The 20,271-nt window shown below is 66.9% G+C and overlaps 1 protein-coding gene across 2 annotated transcripts in view; it reads right to left on the minus strand.

Moving 5' to 3' along the window:
* TAFA5 (TAFA chemokine like family member 5) overlaps nt 1-20,271 on the minus strand; it is a 143,827-nt gene that overhangs the window by 45,054 nt on the left and 78,502 nt on the right. For both annotated transcript variants that reach the window (XM_036278232.1, XM_036278233.1), the window contains exon 2: nt 7,188-7,337. In XM_036278232.1, the coding sequence (XP_036134125.1) occupies nt 7,188-7,337 (150 nt within the window). The remainder of the gene's footprint in view (nt 1-7,187; nt 7,338-20,271) is intronic.

The following is a 20,271-nucleotide window of genomic DNA, read 5'->3' on the forward strand; positions in this document are numbered from 1 at the left end:
CGGGCTCGTCCGCGTGAAGTCGCAAGGACGGGAGGGCAGATGGTCCCGGCCCCTGTCATAGCCCTGGCAGTGGGCTGTGCCCTGAAGACGCGAGCGAGGAGCCCGGCTGCCCCGTCCTGGGGCCCTGGCTGGCTGGGGAGGGGGGCAGGGGTGGAGCTGGCCCAGGGGGGACGGGCCCGCCTGCTAACAGCCCAGCTCCTTTTGGTGGTGTTACGTGCACGAGTCTGCGGCTTCTTCTGTTCAATTTTCAATTTATTCCGAGTGTTTTATTCTTTCTGAGGCCATTGTAAGGGGAGTTGCTTCCTGAGGATCATCGCTAGCAGCGCAGAGGAACGCAATTGGTTTTGTATATCGATCCTGTGCCCACGACCTTGCAGACTCCTCCAGAGCCCTGTGCGCGTGGGTTCCTTCGGACGCTGTCCGTGGACGGTCCTGCCCGCTGGGCGGTGGGGTCTATCTTCCTCTCCAGTTGGGGGCTTTTGCGTATTTCTCCCGCCCAGGGCTCTGCTCCGACCTCCAGGACGACAGAGTAGCGGTGCGGAGCCCGGGGTCCTCGGCTGGCTCCAGATCTCAGGGTGCAAGCGTGGTCTCCCCGCCGAGGCCGAGGCGGCCTGCCAGTGTCCCCTGCAGCCCTGTGTCCCGCTGAGGTCTTCCTCCCGAGTTTCCGAGGGATTTTATCTGGAAAGAGTGTTGGACTCTGAAACGCTCATGCTGCAAGTCCCAGATGACAACGCGGATTCCTGCTTCATTCTGTTAACGCTGTCGTGTTTATGGGTTTCCCCAAGCGGGTCCAACCGCGTATCCCTGAGACAAACCCCCTCGGTCGTGACGATCGATCCGGTCACTGCGGCCGCAGCTGGTGTGCAGGAAGGTGTTGAGGACGCGTGGTATCGGGACGGTGCCGGACTCACGGCGTGTGTCGGACCCATGTCCTCTTCCTCTCTTTTTATGTTTTTGGGGTTGTTTGTGGAAGAATTCGAGGAGCGCTGGTGTGAATGCTTCTCCACCTTCCGCCAATTCACCAGCAAAGCCGGTGCCGGGCTCTTCTCGCTGGGAAGCGAGGGCGTTGCTAAGGCGTCACCCTGACTCGGCGCTCGGGCGCCCCGTCTCCTCCCCCGTGGGTCTGCGCGTTCCTGGGGGCGCACGCGGTTCCTCTGAGGCCCCCACCGGCTGGCACCCGGGGGCACGCGGTTCCTTCTCCCTTCGGGGCGCACAGCGCGGCGGGAACACGGGGGGTCTCGCTCCCAGGGCAGGGGATTGACCTCTCCTCCCCGCCCGTCAGTCTAGCCCAACATCTGCGCGTTCTGTTCCCTTTCAGAGAGCAGGCTGTGGGGCGCGCTGGTTTCCAGGGGTCTCCGCCGCTCCATCTCAGTATTTCCTTCCTAAACGCGACTGTCCTTCCTCCCCCCTGACCTGGGTGTAGCTGGCTCTTCTCGTCCTGGTGTCTCAGCCCCTCCTCACTCCTTTTTATTTTATTTTTAATCTGCACCCAAGGATATTTTTCCATTGAGTTTTACAGAGAATGGAAGAGAGAGAGAGAAACGTCGATGTGAGTGAGACACATCGATTGGTTGCCTCCCGCACGACCCCCACCGGGGCTGGGGATCGAACCTGCGACCCAGGTACATGCCTTGACCGGGAATCGAAGCCGAGACCCTCTGTCCGCGGGCCGACGCTCCAAAGGCTGAGCCACACAAACAGACCGGCCTGGGCCAGGCATTTGTTCTGAATGTTATTTGTTCACAGGGAGGTTCACACAACTCCGTGTGCACGGCGACCGTGCTTAGCAACCAGCTCGCTACACTCCCGGAAGTTTAACCACAAGTCTCGCCAGTGACGCGAGCCGGCTGCAGCCACGGTGCGGGAGGGACCAGCGGGTCCGGAGGGCCAGCCACACCGCGGGAGGGACCAGCCACACCGCGAGAGGGACCAGCCACACCGCGGGAGGGACCAGCCACACCGCAGGGAGGGACCAGCCACACCGCGAGAGGGACCAGCGGGTCCGGAGAGCCAGCCACACCGCGGGAGGGACCAGCGGGTCCGAAGGGCCAGCCACACCGCAGGGAGGGACCAGCCACACCGCGAGAGGGACCAGCGGGTCCGGAGAGCCAGCCACACCGCGGGAGGGACCAGCGGGTCCGAAGGGCCAGCCACACCGCAGGGAGGGACCAGCCACACCGCGAGAGGGACCAGCGGGTCCGGAGAGCCAGCCACACCGCAGGAGGGACCAGCAGGTCCGGAGGGCCAGCCACACCGCAGGAGGGACCAGCAGGTCCGGAGGGACCAGCCACACCGCAGGGAGGGACCAGCAGGTCCGGAGGGCCAGCCACACCGCAGGGAGAGACCAGCGGGTCCGGAGGGCCAGCCACACCGCGGGAGGGACCAGCGGGTCCGGAGGGCCAGCCACACCGCGGGAGGGACCAGCGGGTCCGGAGGGCCAGCCACACCGCAGGGAGGGACCAGCCACACCGCGGGAGGGACCAGCGGGTCCGGAGGGCCAGCCACACCGCAGGGAGGGACCAGCGGGTCCGGAGGGCCAGCCACACCGCGGGAGGGACCAGCGGGTCCGGAGGGCCAGCCACACCGCAGGGAGGGACCAGCCACACCGCAGGGAGGGACCAGTGGGTCCGGAGGGCCAGCCACACCGCGGGAGGGACCAACGGGTCCGGAGGGCCAGCCACACCGCGGGAGGGACCAGCGGGTCCGGAGGGCCAGCCACACCGCAGGGAGGGACCAGCCACACCACGGGAGGGACCAGCGGGTCCGGAGGGCCAGCCACACCAAAAGCTTTTCCCACAGAAGCGTGACACCGCCTGCCCGCCCGCATCTCCACCAGAGGCGGGGCCGGTCCACCGCAGTCCTCTGTCTGCCCCTCTGCTCCTGGCAACTTGCTGAGCAAGAACGAGCTTCGAGGGACCCTGTGCTCAGAGGTCCTGGGAGGTCCGCCCACACGAGAAAGGACCAGAGCAAGACCCATGGTCCCTCCGTCCAAGCCCCCCCACTGTGGCCAGGCGCAGGGGGGAGGGTCGGGGAGCGCAGGCCGGGCTTGCTCAGCTGCTCCCTCACCTCCTCCGGGGGTCGGGACTTTCTGTAGTGCGGCCTCCCTATGTCTCCGCATCCTCGCCACGCCCGGTGTCCTGTGAGGTCTGGTCTCCACCTGCAGGGGTCTCACCTGCAGGGAACCGCCTTCCCCCCAGGACATCAGGCATTTTCCACGCGCCCGCCGGCTGTTCACACGCGTGTCTCCTTCGGAGAAACGTCCGTTTTCAGATCCTCTGTCCAATGTTTAACTATGTCACTTACATTCTCGTTATTGGGTCGTAGGGGTTCTTTGTGGACTCGAAATACAAGGCCCTGTCCAGACGCGAGGACTGCGGGTACAGTCCTCCTCCTGTGGGGGCCCCTCCCTGGCCGGTGCCACGCCCGCAGCAGAAAGGCCTCGGTTCTGATGAAGTCCTGTTGACCTGGGTCCTGTGATCGCTCCCGGCGTCATATCGAAGAATTTGCCAAATTCGAGGTCCTGAAAAGGTGCCCATTTCCTTCCCACAGTCCGGTAGTTTGCGCCACGAACATGCAGGCCTTTGATCCGCGTTGAGTGAATCTCCGCACGTGGTGTGAGCTCGGGCCCCAACGCCGCTGCTTCGCGTGTGGACGTCGGGTTGTCCCGTTGGCTGGCGGGCTGTTCTTTCCGCATGGAACTCCCCTGACCCCTGCTGAAGGCCCGCTGGTCACACCCGCGAGGGGGGACTCCGGACTCGCTTTCTCGTGTCCCCTTCTGAGTGAGCAGGCTGCTAGGGGCTCCATCCTGGACCCTCTCCTGGACCTCGACTGCCTCCCTGACAGGGGACCCCAACCACACCCCGAACGGTGGCCCCCAAACACTTCTCCCCCAGCCACATCTCCTGTGGGGAGCGCAGTGAGGAAAAGCCACCCCCTCCGTTGGCGGCAGCACGGCCAGCGTCGAAGGGCCTGGTGCCCCGGACGTCATGTCCAGAGCACGGGGGTGTCCCGCTGTTACTGCGACCGTGGACGGAGACCCGAGCTCGGCTCACCGACACCCGCTGTGGGCATGTGTGGGGCCCGGTCATGGCTTCCACCCCACCTGGGACCTGTCTCCACTCAGGCTCCGGGAAAGGAGAGTCCTGTGAGGACGCGGACCCTCATGTGCAGGCACGTGGTGTGGGCGGACCCTGCTCAGGAATTCAGTTGACCCCTTCGGCCAGGGGTTCCCAGCAGGGCCTTCGAAGAGCCCAGCTGGCCACGCACAGAGGGACCCCGACTTCCCAAAGCCCCTCCAGTCCCTGGGCCAGCCCGGTTCACCCTCCTCTTCCGCAGGTTGGGGTGGAGCCCGAACACTGGCCTGTCCTCCCCGAGGGCTCCCAGGGACACCTGTCCAGCCCTGGGCGGAGGTCTCGGCCTCACCTTCCACCCCAGCTGGGAGGGCCGCTCCCCAGCCGACTGCGGGACCCCGCCACTGAGCACCACGCTGCTTCTTACACCCTGATTTCCTTCAAAGGAGTTTTACGAGAACTCAGCTGACGGGAGAAGAACCCACTTGTAGAGAGACGCCGCCTCAGCAGAGGGCCAGCTGGCATGGTGGCCTCCTGCTGCAGGCAGGGTCACGGCGGGGGCAGGGCTGAGTCCGCACCGCGACCCCGCGGAGGCATGGGGTCGACGTTTCTGCTGACGGGAAGAGGGAGCCCAGGGCTTCACCCAGCAGCTGGCCGGTGCTGTTAACTGTGGCGTCTGTGACCCGGGCAGCCCGGGCCTGCTCGTGCATTTGCATCAGGACGCGAAGACTTGCAGAGATGAAAGATTTGTTTTAGATCCTCTCTCCTGACAGGTTTCCCACTTGGAACAATGCCATGCTGCTGCCCAGGGACACAGCAGACCCCTCCCACCGCCAGCCCCTCCTTTGAAGAAGGGGAGCCTTCCTGGTGAGCTCCTCTTCATCCCTCAATACCCTACTGGGATGCTCCTTCCAGAATGCAGTTTTGCCAAGGTCCTGGGCAGGAAGAGACGGCTGAGTTCTGGGGTCCCACAGCCCCAGCCCCACAGCAGTGTCCACTCCAGATGTTGGGTATTTCAAGAGCCAGGCCTCCTCACACCTTCCCTGCACCCATAAGCTGGCTCCTTATTTGAATTGATGAACAAGCGAGTTAGCGAATGAATAAGCAGTGAGCTGACTACCCCATGAACACACCAGTGCGCAGAAGCAGCAACGCGCTGTCTTCCGGCTCACGGATTGACCGAGCCCGGCGGAGTCAGCACCCGGCGGCACCCATCGCGCACCCGGCCCTCATTAGACCCCGGCCAGCCCGATCCGACCCGTTTCCTCTTCAGCAGCCTCAGCCCGCACGTACAAAAACTTATTATGCACACAGAGCAAGAAAATAAAAAAGCAGGAATTAAATTAGGTGGCAGTCTGGAAAATGCCTACTGTGCAAAAATTGCAAGCGAACTAATTTGTTTGGCCTCCCCTGACAATGGCCAGGTTTTAATTTGGGTCTCTGGGACCCGGCTCCCGGGGCGCCGCGGGCTCCCGGGAGAGGGGCGAGGCCCCGGTTTCAGGGGAGCAGACGCAGATTCAATTAGTAATCCGCGGTGACCCCCGCTCTCCCCGCGGGCGCTCGTGGCTAATGAGGACGGGGAAGGAGAGGCGGCTGGCTCCCTCTCCGGGTCCTGGGAAGAACCCATCACCCCGGCGACGCCACGCTCCCCTCACACGTGGGCCCGTCGCAATTACAGCGGCCGGGGACGCTAGCGGGATGTGGCGAGAATTAATTCAGTCCACTGGGCACGGAGATGGCCGCCCCGGGGCCCGAATGGACCCAGGAATTCGGGGGCAGAGCGGGGCTCCGGGTCCGAGAGCGGCCCGGGGCAGAGCGCTGTGCACTGCTGAATGGCGCACCTTTGGGGGGATGCCGATTGGTAGGGGTGGCAGGGAGGTGCCCGGCAGCATGCCCAGCTCTGTGGGCTGCACCGGTTTCAGAAGCAGCATCAGGAGGAGAGCACATCTGGAGGGGACAGATATGAATCATCACGTTGTCCCCAGAGAGCCCTTCAGGGCCGGCAGGCAGCACAAGGCCCTGGCACCCGGCCGCGGGGACCCTGAGGAAGCAAAGGTGGGGCCTGCGGGGTCCTCCGAGAGTCCCACTGTCCCCCAGACTACTGGTCACCCCGGCTCTGTGCGCGTGGCCCCGCCGGGCTGGACCTGGGCAGCCACTCAGCCCCAGAGTGTCCAGGGCGCCCCGACTGAGGTGGAGGCAGCCAAGGGGCCTGGCCCCTCCCCCACTGCTCCCCTTCCTGCTGGAGGCCCAGGGGTCAGAGCTCCGGCCATGGGCCCCAGGCCAACGCACGGCCCAACCTGTCCCTGGACAGTCCCTGCTCACCGGTGACATCGGCAGGAGTCCCTGATCCAACAGTCTTGAGGCTCTGCTGGTCTCTTCCTGGGGGGCCTTTCTCACCCCACCCAGGTGACCAACACACCGCGGCCATGCGGACAGCACCCTCCCTTCCCACGGTGCCCCGTGCTTTTCCAGGGGGTGTGCACCCAGCCCTGCGCTCAGCACCCAAGGAAGCAGGGTGCCAATGAGCGCCGCAGCCTCCGCCGCAGTGGCCGGACCCTCGGCAGTGGCCGGAGGGCTGCAGGGGCCTCCCTTCCGCCTCGGAAGACCGTCTGCGACTCAGGTTCCACACTTGCTCCTGAGGCACCGTGAGCGTCAGCTCGGCAGGGTGTCCAGGTGTGCGTCTCACCACCAGCGAGCTCCTCCCCGAGCAGGAGGCCACTCCCGCCTCCTCAGGCTCCAGGCCTCGTCCTCAGAGCCCAGGAGGGACGGTGCCGCGGGGAGGAGCCCGGCGTCTGGCTGGCAGCCGGCGCCAGACCGTGGGTGATGCAGTCACACGAGCACCACGTGGCTGCCCTGCAGAGAGCATGGCCTCCGACCCCTCTGCCCACAGCAGCTCCGAGATGCTGCAGCCTTCGGGCCAGGACACCCCAGGGCTGGCTGGGGTCCCCGGCTCTCTGACGCGGCATCCCAGACGCCACGCCCAGACGCACAAACCGCCGCCGCCCACAGGGACACTGCCCAGCCTGAGGCCGGACCCAGAGATGGTCTGGGGGATGCGGCTTCATCAGGTGCACGCCCCCCGCAGCCTCCGCGGCCTTCCGGCCCCTGGGCTCTTACCGTCCACGCAGGCGGGCCGGGCTCTCGTGGTGCCCGCGATCTGCCCCTTTCTGCACGCACAGCGAGCCGTCTGCCGGGCGATCGTCCTCCGGGGCTGGCTGCTGTCCCGGTCCAGGGTCACAATCTCACAGGTGCCGGCGGCCAGCTGACCTGCAAGAGAGGTGGAGATGTGGGCTGAGCGGCCAGCCCTGGGGACAAGCCACCGGCCGTCCTGGCCCCGAGGCTGGACGCCCACCCAGTGCCGCCCTGCGGGGGCCCACGGAGGCCGGGCTCCTCGGCATTCAGATGACGCGTCGGGAACACGCCCCGCGAAGCCCGCAGCCGGCTCGGGCCAGCGACCTCACTTCCACGCGGCCTGGTGTTCACGGCCGCGCCTGGGCAGACAGGAAATGGAGTGTGGTCTGGTCTCTCACGCCGGAAATGAAGGGCCGAGCCCCGGAGGAGGCCCCATCGGCTGTCGGGAGGCTGTCGGGGCCCCGGACTGCTCAACGCGGGGTGAGTCCGAGCGGGCCCTGGGTCTCTGTGTCCACCCGGGAGGGCGGACGAGGCCAGCACAGGCCCGCGGGGGCCGAGAGCGGTGGGGACCCAGCCGTCACCTCCCTCTCCCAGGCAGTGCCCACACATGACCGCGCAGCTGTAAACATGCACACTGCACACAACCACATGGGTTCTTACAGGTGTGAACACACAAGACCGAGAGGAACACTCAGCGACACACGCAGGCCCGCACAGTGTACATGTGACCCGTGCAGATGCACACGCATATGCACACAGTGCACACGGAGATGCTCACACAGTGTACATGTCCTGGGTCGACACGCACAGACGCACAGGCCGCTGGACATGCCCGTCACGCCCTGCCCCCAGTTCTGGCCACCCAGGGAGGGAGGGAGAAGGGCAGCCAGTCTGTGGCCTTGGTCTGGCTCTGGGCCATGTGCAGAGGACCCAGGTGAAGGGGACGGCTCGGTGAGGTCACCTGGCTTCCTCACTCCAGGGGTCCCATGGCCCCCAGAAAGCGCTGTCTCTGAGGCTGGGGGGCCAGTATCCCAGCAGAGGGCAGTCCTGCATCCCCCAGGATGTCAGTCTCCCCAGAACACGCAGTGTGGCCCCATTAACAAGCACCGAACATTAACACTGAGGAAGTCAGTGCCACACTGGACAGACAGTGGTGGGTGAGAACCTTGGCCACGCCCCTGGGGAGGCTCCTCCCCCTGTGGAAGCTCCTCCCCCATGGAAGCCAGAGGCTCCTCCCCTGTGGAAGCCAGAAGCTCCACCCCCATGAAGGCCAGAGGCTCCTCCTCCTTGGAGGTTTCTCCTCCTGTGGAGGCTCCTCCCCCTTGGAGGCTCCTCCCCCATGGAAGCCAGAGGCTCCTCCCCCTGTGGAGGCTCCTCCCCCATGGAAGCCAGAGGCTCCTCCCCCTTGGAGGCTCCTCCCCCATGGAAGCCAGAGGCTCCTCCCCCTTGGAGGCTCCTCCCCCTTGGAGGCTCCTCCCCATAGAAGCCAGAGACTCCTCCCCCTGTGGAGGCTCCTCCCCCTGGAAGCCAGAGGCTCCTCCCCCTTGGAGGCTCCTCCCCTAGCTGGGCTGGCCAGGCCCCAGTCCATCCCTGCTGTGAGCCCAGCCCAGTGGCCCCAGGCCCTGGCCACACAGCCCCGCCTTCACACGACCACGACACCCACGAGAGGTCGCTCACTCGCTGCCTGGCTCTCCTGCTCCTCGGCCAACAAGATGTATCCACTGTGCCAGGGGCCACCTCCCAGCTGGAGGGATAACCTCCTGCAGATGCCTGGACACGGCGTCCGCACCCCCCCATCATGTGGGGACACAGGATGGGCCGCCCCAGGCAGGTGTGCTCGGCACAGAACAGGGAGGTGACAGAGGAGGCGGGACACAGAAGCCGCCGCCCTGGCGCTGGCCAAAGCCCTTCCTCGGCCCTGGTGCCTTCCGTGTCCACCCAACTGCATCAGCTCAGGCCTCCTCCTCCAGGCAGCCCCCCAGTCCTCAGGCGCTCACTGCACAGGACTGCCCCCGACTTCTCGTCCTTGCATCACCCCAGGTCCTCAGTCAGCCCGGGGCTGCCCTTGGTCCTGGGGGCGCGTCTGGGGGCAGTGGCTCCGCCCACCGGCCCAGGCTCAGGAGCTGTGTGGGGGCAGGGAGCAGGCTGGGCAGCCTGGCCTCAGGCACCTGCTCCCGACAGCTGGGACCCCGCCCTCGTCCTGCTGCTGACGCCCCGGAGCTACCAAGCTGCAGGCTCTCCCTCACACCAGTGATTGCACACGGAATCACACGCCGTGCTGAGAGCAGGCAAACGCGGACGCGGAGACACGTAAACAGATAAACATCGCGGCAGAGGGGTGAGCCCGGGGCAGCGAGGGGACGTGTTCCCGGGGCAGCGAGGGGACGTGTTCCCGGGGCAGCGAGGGGACGTGTTCCCGGGGCAGCGAGGGGACGAGCCCGGGGCAGCGAGGGGACGTGTTCCCGGGCAGCGAGGAGACGTGTTCCCGGGGCAGCGAGGGGACGTGTTCCCGGGGCAGCGAGGGCACGAGCCCGGGGCAGCGAGGGGACGTGTTCCCGGGCAGCGAGGGGACGTGTTCCCGGGGCAGCGAGGGCACGAGCCCGGGGCAGCGAGGGGACGTGTTCCCGGGCAGCGAGGGGACGTGTTCCCGGGGCAGCGAGGGCACGAGCCAGGGGCAGCAGTCGGAGCCCCAGCGGCGTGGTCGCGGTGGTAACTGGTCTGAGCGGGTCCGGGCACAGGTGAGAGGTGGCTCTGCCCCCACTGACTGGCAGGCGGGCAGCGGTGTGGGCCCCATCCTGCTGCTATTTTAGGCTCTGCCGGGGCTGCTGGGCTATTCCTGGTCCCCGCGGCCGCCCACCCTGACCACGGCACCTCTGGCTGACGTCAGCGGCCGGCACAGGCCCATCTCTTGGGGACCTGCTCAGGTCTGCCGGGGCCCCCCATGCCCTGGTTGCTAAGTAACTAAGCACACTGCCAGCCCTGTGACCCCCGCCCAGGGCACTAACGGACCAGAGTTTCGGCACCAGGGTGAAGACCATCTGCCCGGGCACAGCCACCTCCTGAGCCGGACACCGTCTGTACGGGCGGCTGGCACGGAGGAGTCTCTATGTCCAGGATGCCCCTCAGCCAGGCGCCCCACCTCATCCTCCCCGGGGACCACAGCTGTGGGCGCACCCCATGGTCAGTGGTCCTGGGGTGACACGACAGGACCCAGGCGCCCCCAATGCTTCCGTAGGGACCCCCACACCGGATCAGTAGCAGGGACCTCGGCAGCCTCGGGTCTGGGCGCTTCCGTCACCTGGCCTCTGTCCCGCCCCTTCTCACAAGGTCACGGGTCACACAGGACCAAGTCCACCTTCATGACGTCATTTCAACTTGAGCACAGCAGTAAATACCCTGTTTCCTAATAAGGCCACGTTGACGGTGGGGGCTGGGGCCCGGATGCACATGGTGGGGGAACCCCATTTGACAGGTAAAAGGAGAAGGGTCCCTCTGAGAATTCGGGACGTCCACCCAGACCAGCCCACTCGTCCGTCCTGTCCGAGGCGTGTGCCCCACGGCTGTCTGTCTGTGCCCAGGAGACGGCGTGTCCCACTGAGCCCACCGGGGGCAGACAGGACCCAGGACGGCACTGAGGCCCACACCAGCCCCTCCGTCCCCCACGGCTGCGCGGCCCCCTCCCGGTCCTCGCCCCAGGCTGCCTCCACGCCTCCCCTCTCTGCAGTGACCGCCCCCCAGTGCGGCCTGGGCTGGGGGTGTCGTCCTGATCCCTGGGCCAGCGACCAGACAAACGGCTTCCTCGGTCCCCGGCTCCACCACGCTGCCCTTGGACGCAGGCCCCGCACCAGAGGACACGCCGGCCACCGCGGTCTCCGGAAGGTCGGGTGGCGGGCCCAGGACTCCGCAAAGGGCGAGGGTGGGATAGGGTGGCAGCAGACGGGCCCGGAATAGAGGCACAGAGAAACCTGAGCCCCGGGGCTGGGCAGAGGCAGCGCCTCAGACCTCAGACACGTGGGGCCGGTGACCGGGCCGAGGGTGAGCTCAGGTACTGCAGAGGAGGTCACCCCAAGCCGTGTGGACGCTCCAGTCAAGGAGAGACGGCGGGGCCTCCTCCTGCTGCTCCGTTCTGGGAGCCCCCCTGGGGCCCCGGCCCGCTGCTGACCAGTGCTCAGGGCGCGGCCGTCTGCTTCGGACTTCACCGAGGACACAGCGAGCTCTCCCTCCAGGACCCGGCTCTCCCTGTCCGTCCGTCCACACGCGCCCTAGAGCCCCAAGCCCCGCCCACCTGAGGGACCCATGACATTTTATTCCACCCGTGTCTGAGATCGGGGGCGGGGGGGCGGGGACACGGAGTGGAACACGCAGGCCACTCCCAACTCAGAGCCGCCCGGCTTGGGGCAGACACCCGCCCGCCCGCAGTCAGATCTCCAGGTCGTGGTAAAGCCCCCGCTCCTCACACCTCAGCCCCCCACGCCCTCCGAGGGGCCAGCGGCATTCTGACCCCAACCCAGAGCCAGAGGGACGACGCGCAGCTCCCCGCAGGGCCTGGTGACCCGGAGCGCAGGCCAGAACCCGCTCGGGGCTGCTGAGCCCCCCACCCAGCTCCTGCAGCGGGGCACCTGCCCCCAGGCCCCTGCCCTGGGCCTTGCAGGGTGTCTGGGGGAGCATCTTGCGGTTTCGAGGATGCAGATTCCACTGAGGGCTCCTGGAGGATCCTCAGACGTCAGTGTCAGAAACACCGAATCCTCGACATCTCGCCCCAGAGCTGAGGACGCCCAGGGGCTCGGTCCTGGGGGGGTGAGGACGCCCAGGGGCTCCGTCCTGGGGGCTGAGGACGCCCAGGGGCTCGGTCCTGGGGGGGTGAGGACGCCCAGGGGCTCCGTCCTGGGGGGGTGAGGACGCCCAGGGGCTCCGTCCTGGGGGGGCTGAGGACGCCCAGGGGCTCCGTCCTGGGGGCTGAGGACGCCCAGGGGCTCGGTCCTGGGGGGGGCTGAGGACGCCCAGGGGCTCGGTCCTGGGGGGGCTGAGGATGCCCAGGGGCTCCGTCCTGGGGGGGTGAGGACGCCCAGGGGCTCCGTCCTGGGGGCCAGGAGGGGGAACCAGTGCTGACTGACCTGAGTCACCACCCACCCACCACCCTAATGGCAAAATCTAAGGGAGGCGTTTTCACAAGTCAGCCTGAGGCACGGCTCACCGCAGGAGCCCATCCCAGGGCATCACAGTGAGAGGGGACCACACAGAGCCCGGCAGCCTGGGGGCGTGATCCCGACCAGGCAATGGTGGTGCGTCCTGGGCCACAGGGGACACGAGCACTGTCCGTGGTGCTGACGGCCGCGGGCTCACCGCTCAGTCCATCTCCCCGCAGGCCCCCTCCCGGTTCCCGCCCCAGCTCTGTGCTCAGCTCATTGTCAGAGTGCTCGGACCCCGAGCACATGAACTGAAGAATTCGGAGGAAAACACTTAGAGAAATCGCCGACGGTACGGGACGGGACCCGCAGGGTGCACGGGCCGGAGGGCGCTCTGCGCGCCACTCAGCCTGCGGGTGGTGGAGGCTGAGCCCCTCCTCACCTCGCACAGACCTCTGGTCATCCACCTGAAGGAGCACCGGACAGAAGCTGTGCCAGGGCCCTGGCCACACTGGCCACACAGGCAAAGCACCGAGACGGAGCAGGTTACGAGATTACGGTCACTGTTGTTCTTACCAAGGGTACAACTCACCAGCCAGTTTGGCTGGAGACCTCTCGGGCCAGGGACCTGGGAGCCCACCCCCAGGCCCTCTGGGGACATGTGTGTGCCCACCCCCCACACCTCCACGTGCAGTTCTCTCCTTCCACAGACCCACGGGCACCCGGCCTCGCCCAGCAGAGGTGTTACGTGAGCTCGGCCTCCGTGTCCTCGGGCGGGGGTCCAGGCAGGTCCGAGCGAAGACACGTGGCAGGCGGGGGTCGTCTGGTCTGCTCAGAATTGTGACCCTACACGCAGGGTGCAAGGAGGTTCCCCTCACCCACACCCCCCCAGCTGGCCAAGGGTCCCAAGGTGGCCCGCTCCCTGACGAGTGATCTGTGCCATCTGACACTGGGGTGTCCTGACCCGGGCACAGCACCTTCCTTTCCTGACGCCAGTGGAAGACGGTGTCAGCTCAGGCTCGGCCACGGCTCCAGCCTGATCCCACCCGAGGGCGGTCCCCAGCCTGCAGGCTCAGGGCCCCTCCGGCTCCAGCCCGGGGGCAGTGGGGAGCCGGCTCCCCAACTCTAGCAGGAGGCCTCATCCACAGCAGACCCGGGGCCTCTGTCGTCACAGCAGCCTCTGGGCCACGGGGGGGGGACATCAGCCTGTCAGCTGTCCGCACCCTCCCTCGGCTCTGCGCTCCAAGTAAGTGACCACTGCTCAGGTTCAGCCCCGGCCACGGGGACGTTTAGCGCGCGGATTAAAGAACAGAGAAAAGGCTTTAAGATCACACGGAGGATTAGAGTCTCAGTATTTGAGTTCCACTGAAATTGAGTTTGCTATTAAACCCTCACTTCAAATCTCTGCCTGGGTCTGAGTTCAGCCGTGGGGCTGACCCCACGTCCAGGCCTCCGGGAGCCAGGGGACGGTGGGGACGGCCGAGGGTCTCTGCACAGCAGCGTGAAGCCAGATACAGAAATGAAGTGAAATCGGGATCCACAGAAGGGCCCCTCCCCAGCCACGCAGGTCAGGCCTCGGGGCCCGGCCACCAGCCCTGGGACCAGCCCTGCCCTGCCCCTGTGAGGGGGGGTCAGGGAACTGCAGGCCCAGCCCTGCCCGGGACCAGTGGCCCTGGAGGGGAAGGTCACGCCAGGGGTCGTGGTCAGATCGCAGCCCATGCAGCCCTGGGGTGGTGGGGGTGCTGGGGGTGCTGAGGTGCCGGGGGTGCTGGCGGTGCTGGTAGTGCTGAGGGTGCTGGGGGTACTGGTAGTGCTGGGGTGCTGGGGGTGCTGGCGGTGCTGGGGGTGCTGGCGGTGCTGGGGTGCTGGCAGTGCTGGGGGTGCTGGTAGTGCTGGGGGTGCTGGGGGTGCTGGGGGTGCTGGTAGTGCTGGGGGTGCTGGCGGTGCTGGGGTGCTGGTGGTTCTGAGGGGCTGGGGGTGCTGGCAGTGCTGGGGGTACTGGCGGTGCTGGGGTGCTGGCGGTTCTGAGGGGCTGGGGGTGCTGGCAGTACTGGGGGTGCTGGCGGTGCTGGGGTGCTGACGGTGCTGGGGGGCTGGCGGTCCTGGGGGTTCTCGGTGTTCTAGGGTGCTGGCCGTGAGACGAGTGTGCCCGCTGCTACCACCTGAGGCAGGAGCAGGGCGGAGGCTGGTGGGGGCCACAGGGCCGGCTACGTGTCCTGAGACCTAGAGCCGCCAGACCCCAAGCCCGGCCCCCGGGGACATCTCTGTGGCCTCCGGGCCTGGTCAGCGCTGGCCTCTGGGCTGGAACCCTTGTTCAGGCCCCACAGGCCCCGGGTGAAGAGATGCCCCCTGAACCTGCCTCACCGGAGGTCAGGAGAGCCCCAACGCATCCCTTACCCTCTGGACACCCCTCCACACGGCTGACCTCGCAGCTCACCCAGGACCCCAGGGAGCACCGTGGGCCTGCAGAGCTCCAGGGGCAGCAGGCAGCGGCCGGGCTCCCCTCACAGCTCACGGAGGACCAGGGTCTGCGGCCTGTGACGCCGGGTTCTGGACACACCGGGTGGTGGGCCCCACCGGGACCCTGCCCCCGCTGTGCTTCACGGGGCGTGTCAGGCAGAACAAGGCGGGGCTTGAGGCCGACCTTGGGATGAAGGACAGAAGACATCTGTGCCCAGAGGCTGACCCGGGCACTGCTCAGGGCGGCCCCTCCCCCCTCATCCCACCTGGGGAGCCTCTGGGTCCCTGCTCTGCAGTCCAGCCCCGCACCCCGCGCCCCTGGCTGCCCACCCACCGCACTGTGACGTAGGACTGGCAGCCGAGTGAGGGTTCTCACCGAAGCCTCCAGAACGCAGCTGCCCTCACCGCCCCCGCATCCTCGTCACCTGCGACGCCTTCAGGTCCCTGCCACGTTCTCCCCAACGTGGGGGTCGGCCCCTGGCCCCTCGTCCCTACCCAGCCCAGAAGCCAAATGAACTGGAACAGGAGGGCAGGTGGTCCCTCCCACAGCCGGCTCACCCTCGTCCTAGGAGCCCTCCCACGGCCTGGACTGGCCCTGAACACCTGGATGGGGCCCAGGCATGCAGGGCCAGGAGGGAGCAGGGGGGCCCCCTCCGGGTCCAGCTCAGAGAGGCACCTGCTGAAGGAGCAGGGGCAGGGCACCTCTGGGTGCCCTGCAGGTGGGCCCTGGGAGCTGGGCTTTGTCATCTGGAGAAGAGCAGATGGGGGTCACAGCGAGAGAGAAGTAATGGATGATCAGGGCCCAGACACAGTATTTCTAGTGACGCTCACTCCCTCCGGTGGCCCCACAGCTGGGTGGAACTTCTTGCCCGGCCCAGCCTCAGGGCTCAGGAGGAGGGGTGTGACCTCAGGGCCAGGAGGAGGGGTGTGACCTCAGGGCCAGAAGGAGGGGTGTGACCTCAGGGCCAGGAGGAGGGGTGTGACCTCAGGGCCAGGAGGAGGGGTGTGACCTCAGGGCGCGGAGGAGGGGTGTGACCTCAGGGCCAGGAGGAGGGGTGTGACCTCAGGGTGAAGAGGAGGGGTGTGACCTCAGGGCCAGGAGGAGGGGTGTGACCTCAGGGTGAAGAGGAGGGGTGTGACCTCAGGGCCAGGAGGAGGGGCGTGACCTCAGGGTGAAGAGGAGGGGTGTGACCTCAGGGCCAGGAGGAGGGGTGTGACCTCAGGGCGCAGGAGGAGGGATGTGACCTCAGGGCCAGGAGGAGGGGTGTGACCTCAGGGCCAGGAGGAAGGGTGTGACCTCAGGGCCAGGAGGAGGGGTGTGACCCTGCACCCTCTGCACCCTTGCAGGGACCCGGGTGGGCGGGGTGCACTGGCTGCTCTGAGCACCAGGATGTCTCCGGGTGGCATGGGGTCCAGCCCGCCACCCCTCGTGCCCACTGACGTCAAGCCCAGAGAACAGGGCGGGGCCCAGACAGGACGCTGTGTCCTTGAGACACAAGACGTCAGAGCCAGCACCGCCCAGCTGGCGTCCTGAGTCAGGGTGCAAATGCAGGGCATCAGGGGTGCTCGATACCCTTTGCAGCCAACACCCAGGAAGACGGACACCTCACCCGGAGCAACAGGGTTTCTGGAAGGTTCTGGGCCCTACCAGGCGTGCGGAGGGCAGAGCAGAGGAGGCCGGGTGTGTGCTGTGGGGGCCTGTCCTCCGTCCCAGAGGAGACCCTGTGGGCTCGCGTGTGGGGGTCAAGGGCCCTGCCCTCCACTCCGCGGGCCAACCCAGGCCTCTGGGAACCCAGCCGGTGACTCCATCCAGACCACTGCGTGGGACGGCGGGAGCCCCATGCCGGAGGTCGTGCCCTTTGGGCTGTGAGCATGAGGACGGGAGGAGCCGGCTGACCACGATGGCCACACCCATGCCGGGCAGGGGCCTCCAGAACTGTCCTGCCCACGTGGGGGCCACGCCCGGGTGCCCAGCAGGACCCGCACACCTGGGCCTGTGGGAGTCTGAGGCTGCTCACTTCCCCTTGGCGGGGGCAGGACCCCAGAGGTCACCCAGGGCTGCCAGGTCAGCCCCTGACCTCGTCCCCAGCAGCTGAGCTCACCCTGACCTTGAGGAGGGGCTGAGCCTCTGGGGCCTCTCAGCTGGCCCAGCAGAACCGGGTGACTGAGGCCAGACCCTCCTGGGACATTTCTGAAGGACAGGTCAGGAGTGGACGCTGCCCAGGCCCACAGACTGGGGGAGCCCCTCAGTGCCCCCGTCCTCTCTGACCCCACCCCACCCCCGTCCTCTCTGGCCCCCATTATCTCTGGGGAAGGGCAGCTGGAGGGGGCCGAGGGGGTCGGGGCAGAGCCTGGCTTGACGTCCAACCCCCGCGGCTCTGATGAAGTGAGGCGCACCATGAGGGGAGCCAGCCTGGGACCCTGAGAACCCACATGGCTCTTCCCAGGGTATTTGCTCCTGGAGGGGCACCGCCGGAGGGGCTCCTGGTGGCAGCTGGCAGGTGAGGACCCTTCCCCAGCAGCCAGAGTCCCCTGCTCAGTTCACCTTGGTCTCTGGGGGGAGGGTGCCCCTCGGTGCACCTGGGCCCCGGGAAGGTGCTGCCCAGGAGCACTGAGCGTCCAGTGGGGCATGGGGAGCCCTCTGCTTCTAGGTCACTGAACCCCCAGCCCTGCGCGCCCACAGCGATGTCGGCTGACACGCGTGTCCTGGCGTTCCTGGGAGTGTCCTGGCGTTCCTGGGAGTACTGGCCACGGCAGAACTGTTTTTGGCCACTGCTATTTGTCCTGGAAACAAGCACCCTCCAAGGGACCTGAACTGCTGACCTGGACCCATTGGGCAGAAGGTGGTGGCCGGACAGCGGCCAGCCCTCCGAGGTTCACACAGGGGACCCCCCTCCAGCAGGCCCCCCTCCACCGTGGGAGGCCTGTGCCTGCCCACACCTCTCACGGGCTCCCAGGGAGGACACAGGGGTCAGGGCATCTGGGACAGCCCTCTCTCCCGCAGGGCAGGGTGGGGCACCGACGGCCCCTCCCCAGGCTGACCTGGCTTCCTGGCTGGGGGAAGGGCCACACGGGGGAGGCGGGGTGGCCGGCGATGGTGCCTGCGGTCCGGACGGTCACCTGGGCGTCCCACGTGTGAAGAGCGCATCCGGACACACACCTCACACCCTTCCCGAGAACCGACCTCACGCGGACCTGAACCAGCACAGCGCTGTGAAGCTTCTGGAAGGCAGGAGACCGTCCTTGTGGCCTTCAGCTCAGCACGAGCTGTTAAATGAAACACCCAAAGCATGACCCGCGGAATTAAAAAGCCGATCGATCGAACCTCACTACCATTCCCAACTCCTGCTGCCCAGGGACCCCGTGAACCAAGCGGCAAGATGGGCCGCAGACCGGGAGGAAGTACCTGCGCACCAAACACCTGATGAGGGACCTGGACGCAAACGCAGGTGAGGCCCTGGCAGGTGAGGCCCTGGCAGGTGAGACCCTGGCAGGTGAGGCCCTGGCAGGTGAGACCCTGGCAGGTGAGGCCCTGGCAGGTGAGGCCCTGGCAGGTGAGACCCTGGCAGGTGAGGCCCTGGCAGGTGAGGCCCTGGCAGGTGAGGCCCTGGCAGGTGAGGCCCTGGCAGGTGAGGCCCTCACAGGTGAGGCAGCAGTGAGCAAGCCCGGCTTCCAGACGCCCTCCTGAAGCTCACAGGGCAGGACGGAGGATGACCTCAGGCTGGCAGGACCCAGAGGGTGAGACGCTCAGCGGGAGGCTCCTTGGCATCAATCCTGCCGACTTGCAAACCTCTGCCCACGAAACACCTGCCGGCGGTGTGCACAGCGGCTTCCGGCTCCTGACACCCCCGAGCCAGAATCAGCCAGGGTCCCCCGGCGGGGGACGGAGACACTGCGGCCCCTCCACACAGCGCAGGTCACCGGGAATAAACAGAAATGAGCTCGCAAACCCCAGGAAGACCTGGGGGGACCTTGGACGCGTGTGACAAAGGGGGAGAAGCCAGTCTGAGCGGCTCCACACTGTCGGACCCCGGAGGCAGGGCCCTCTGGTGAAGCCAGGACTCTGACTCTGGGGACAGCAGAAAGACAGTGGTTGCCTGGGGTTTGCAGGAAGGTAAGGGGGGAGGGGAGGGGGAGGGACAGTGGGAGGAAGGGAGGGGGAGCGGTGGGGGAGGGACAATGGGGAGGGGAGGGACAGGGGAAGGGGAGTGGGGGGAGGGGAGGGGGAATGGGAAGGAGGGGGAGGGGAAGCTGGGACATTTCCCTGGGAAGCTGTGTGGCCCTGCAGGGAGGTGTGGCTCTGTGCATCCCTGAGTAGCTCGTTCCTCCCCACATGGGGCCCTGGGGCGCACCTACTTGAAAAAATACGCAGGCAGCCTGGGTTCCCGGAAGACGTGGGCCTGGACTCAGGGGCCCCTCCCCACGTCAGAAGGTGGGAACCCACCCTAAGGCGCTGGGGAGTGCTGAGCGGTGGGTGGTCTGTGAGACTCAAGGCGAAGGCGAGAGACAGGGGACACAGACGGACACGTCCGATGCTGCTGGTCAGCTACCCTCCCACGGAACGGTTGCCACGTCTCCCGGTGGTGGGGGGAGGGCAGGTGAGTGGGGGGCCGGAGGATGAGCTGTGGGGACGGCAGAGGGAACTCCCCTTGGGCAGCTCCGGACACAGAGGGTCCCCCACAGATGTGTCCAGGGTTAGCGCGCACGTAGGCCCTGGCTGTCCACGGGGGGCCCAGAAGCACAGGGCCCCACACAGCCCGCACCCCTCATGCCCAGATCCGGGACTGCTCCCCCCTCCACCGGAAGCAGGAGTCCCCAGAGGGTCGGGGAATCTCAGGACTGGCTGCATCTGTCCCTGGAGGGGGAGGAAATGCTCCAACCAGTGGAAGCTGAGGGCGTGTCCAAGCCCAGCGCCAGGTGAGTCACGTCCTGCGGAGTGTGAACCACAGCACGGAAATCCCGAGGCCGCCCTGAGGAAGCGACACCCACACAAACGACCAAGTCCCTTAGCAAATGTGGGGCACAAGTCCCCACGCTGAAGGTTCCAAACAATTTAAAGAGGCGCTTCCCGGAGGAGGCGGAGCCCCGCTCCTCAGTGGCGTCCTCACAGGTGACCTCCTTCCACAGAGGGTGGGAAGGGGGCTGAGGAACTGGACAGTGGACAGAGCCCCGGAGACGCCCCTCAGCCCGGCGACCAAGGTCAATGCCGCAGCGATCAGTCAGGTCGCCGGCATGTGCCCCAGATGGGATGTGAGGAGCAGGGACTGCACCCTGTGCCCCTCCTGAACCTATGACCGCAGTCCAATCGTCAGAGCCCGACGGGGCCACGGAACACCTGCCCAGCCGCCCACTACACGGGCGTGGCCAACAAGTACCTCCCAGCCGGGACGCCCTGGGAGACCACCTGGAGGTCCTGTGCCGTCCTGAGGGGGGCCCTGGGCAGAATCCGGACAGCAGGGCCACACTTCCGAGGACTCCCCGGA

This window comes from Molossus molossus, unplaced genomic scaffold, assembly GCF_014108415.1.
Source record: "Molossus molossus isolate mMolMol1 unplaced genomic scaffold, mMolMol1.p scaffold_m16_p_26, whole genome shotgun sequence".
NCBI classification, from domain to species: domain Eukaryota; kingdom Metazoa; phylum Chordata; class Mammalia; order Chiroptera; family Molossidae; genus Molossus; species Molossus molossus.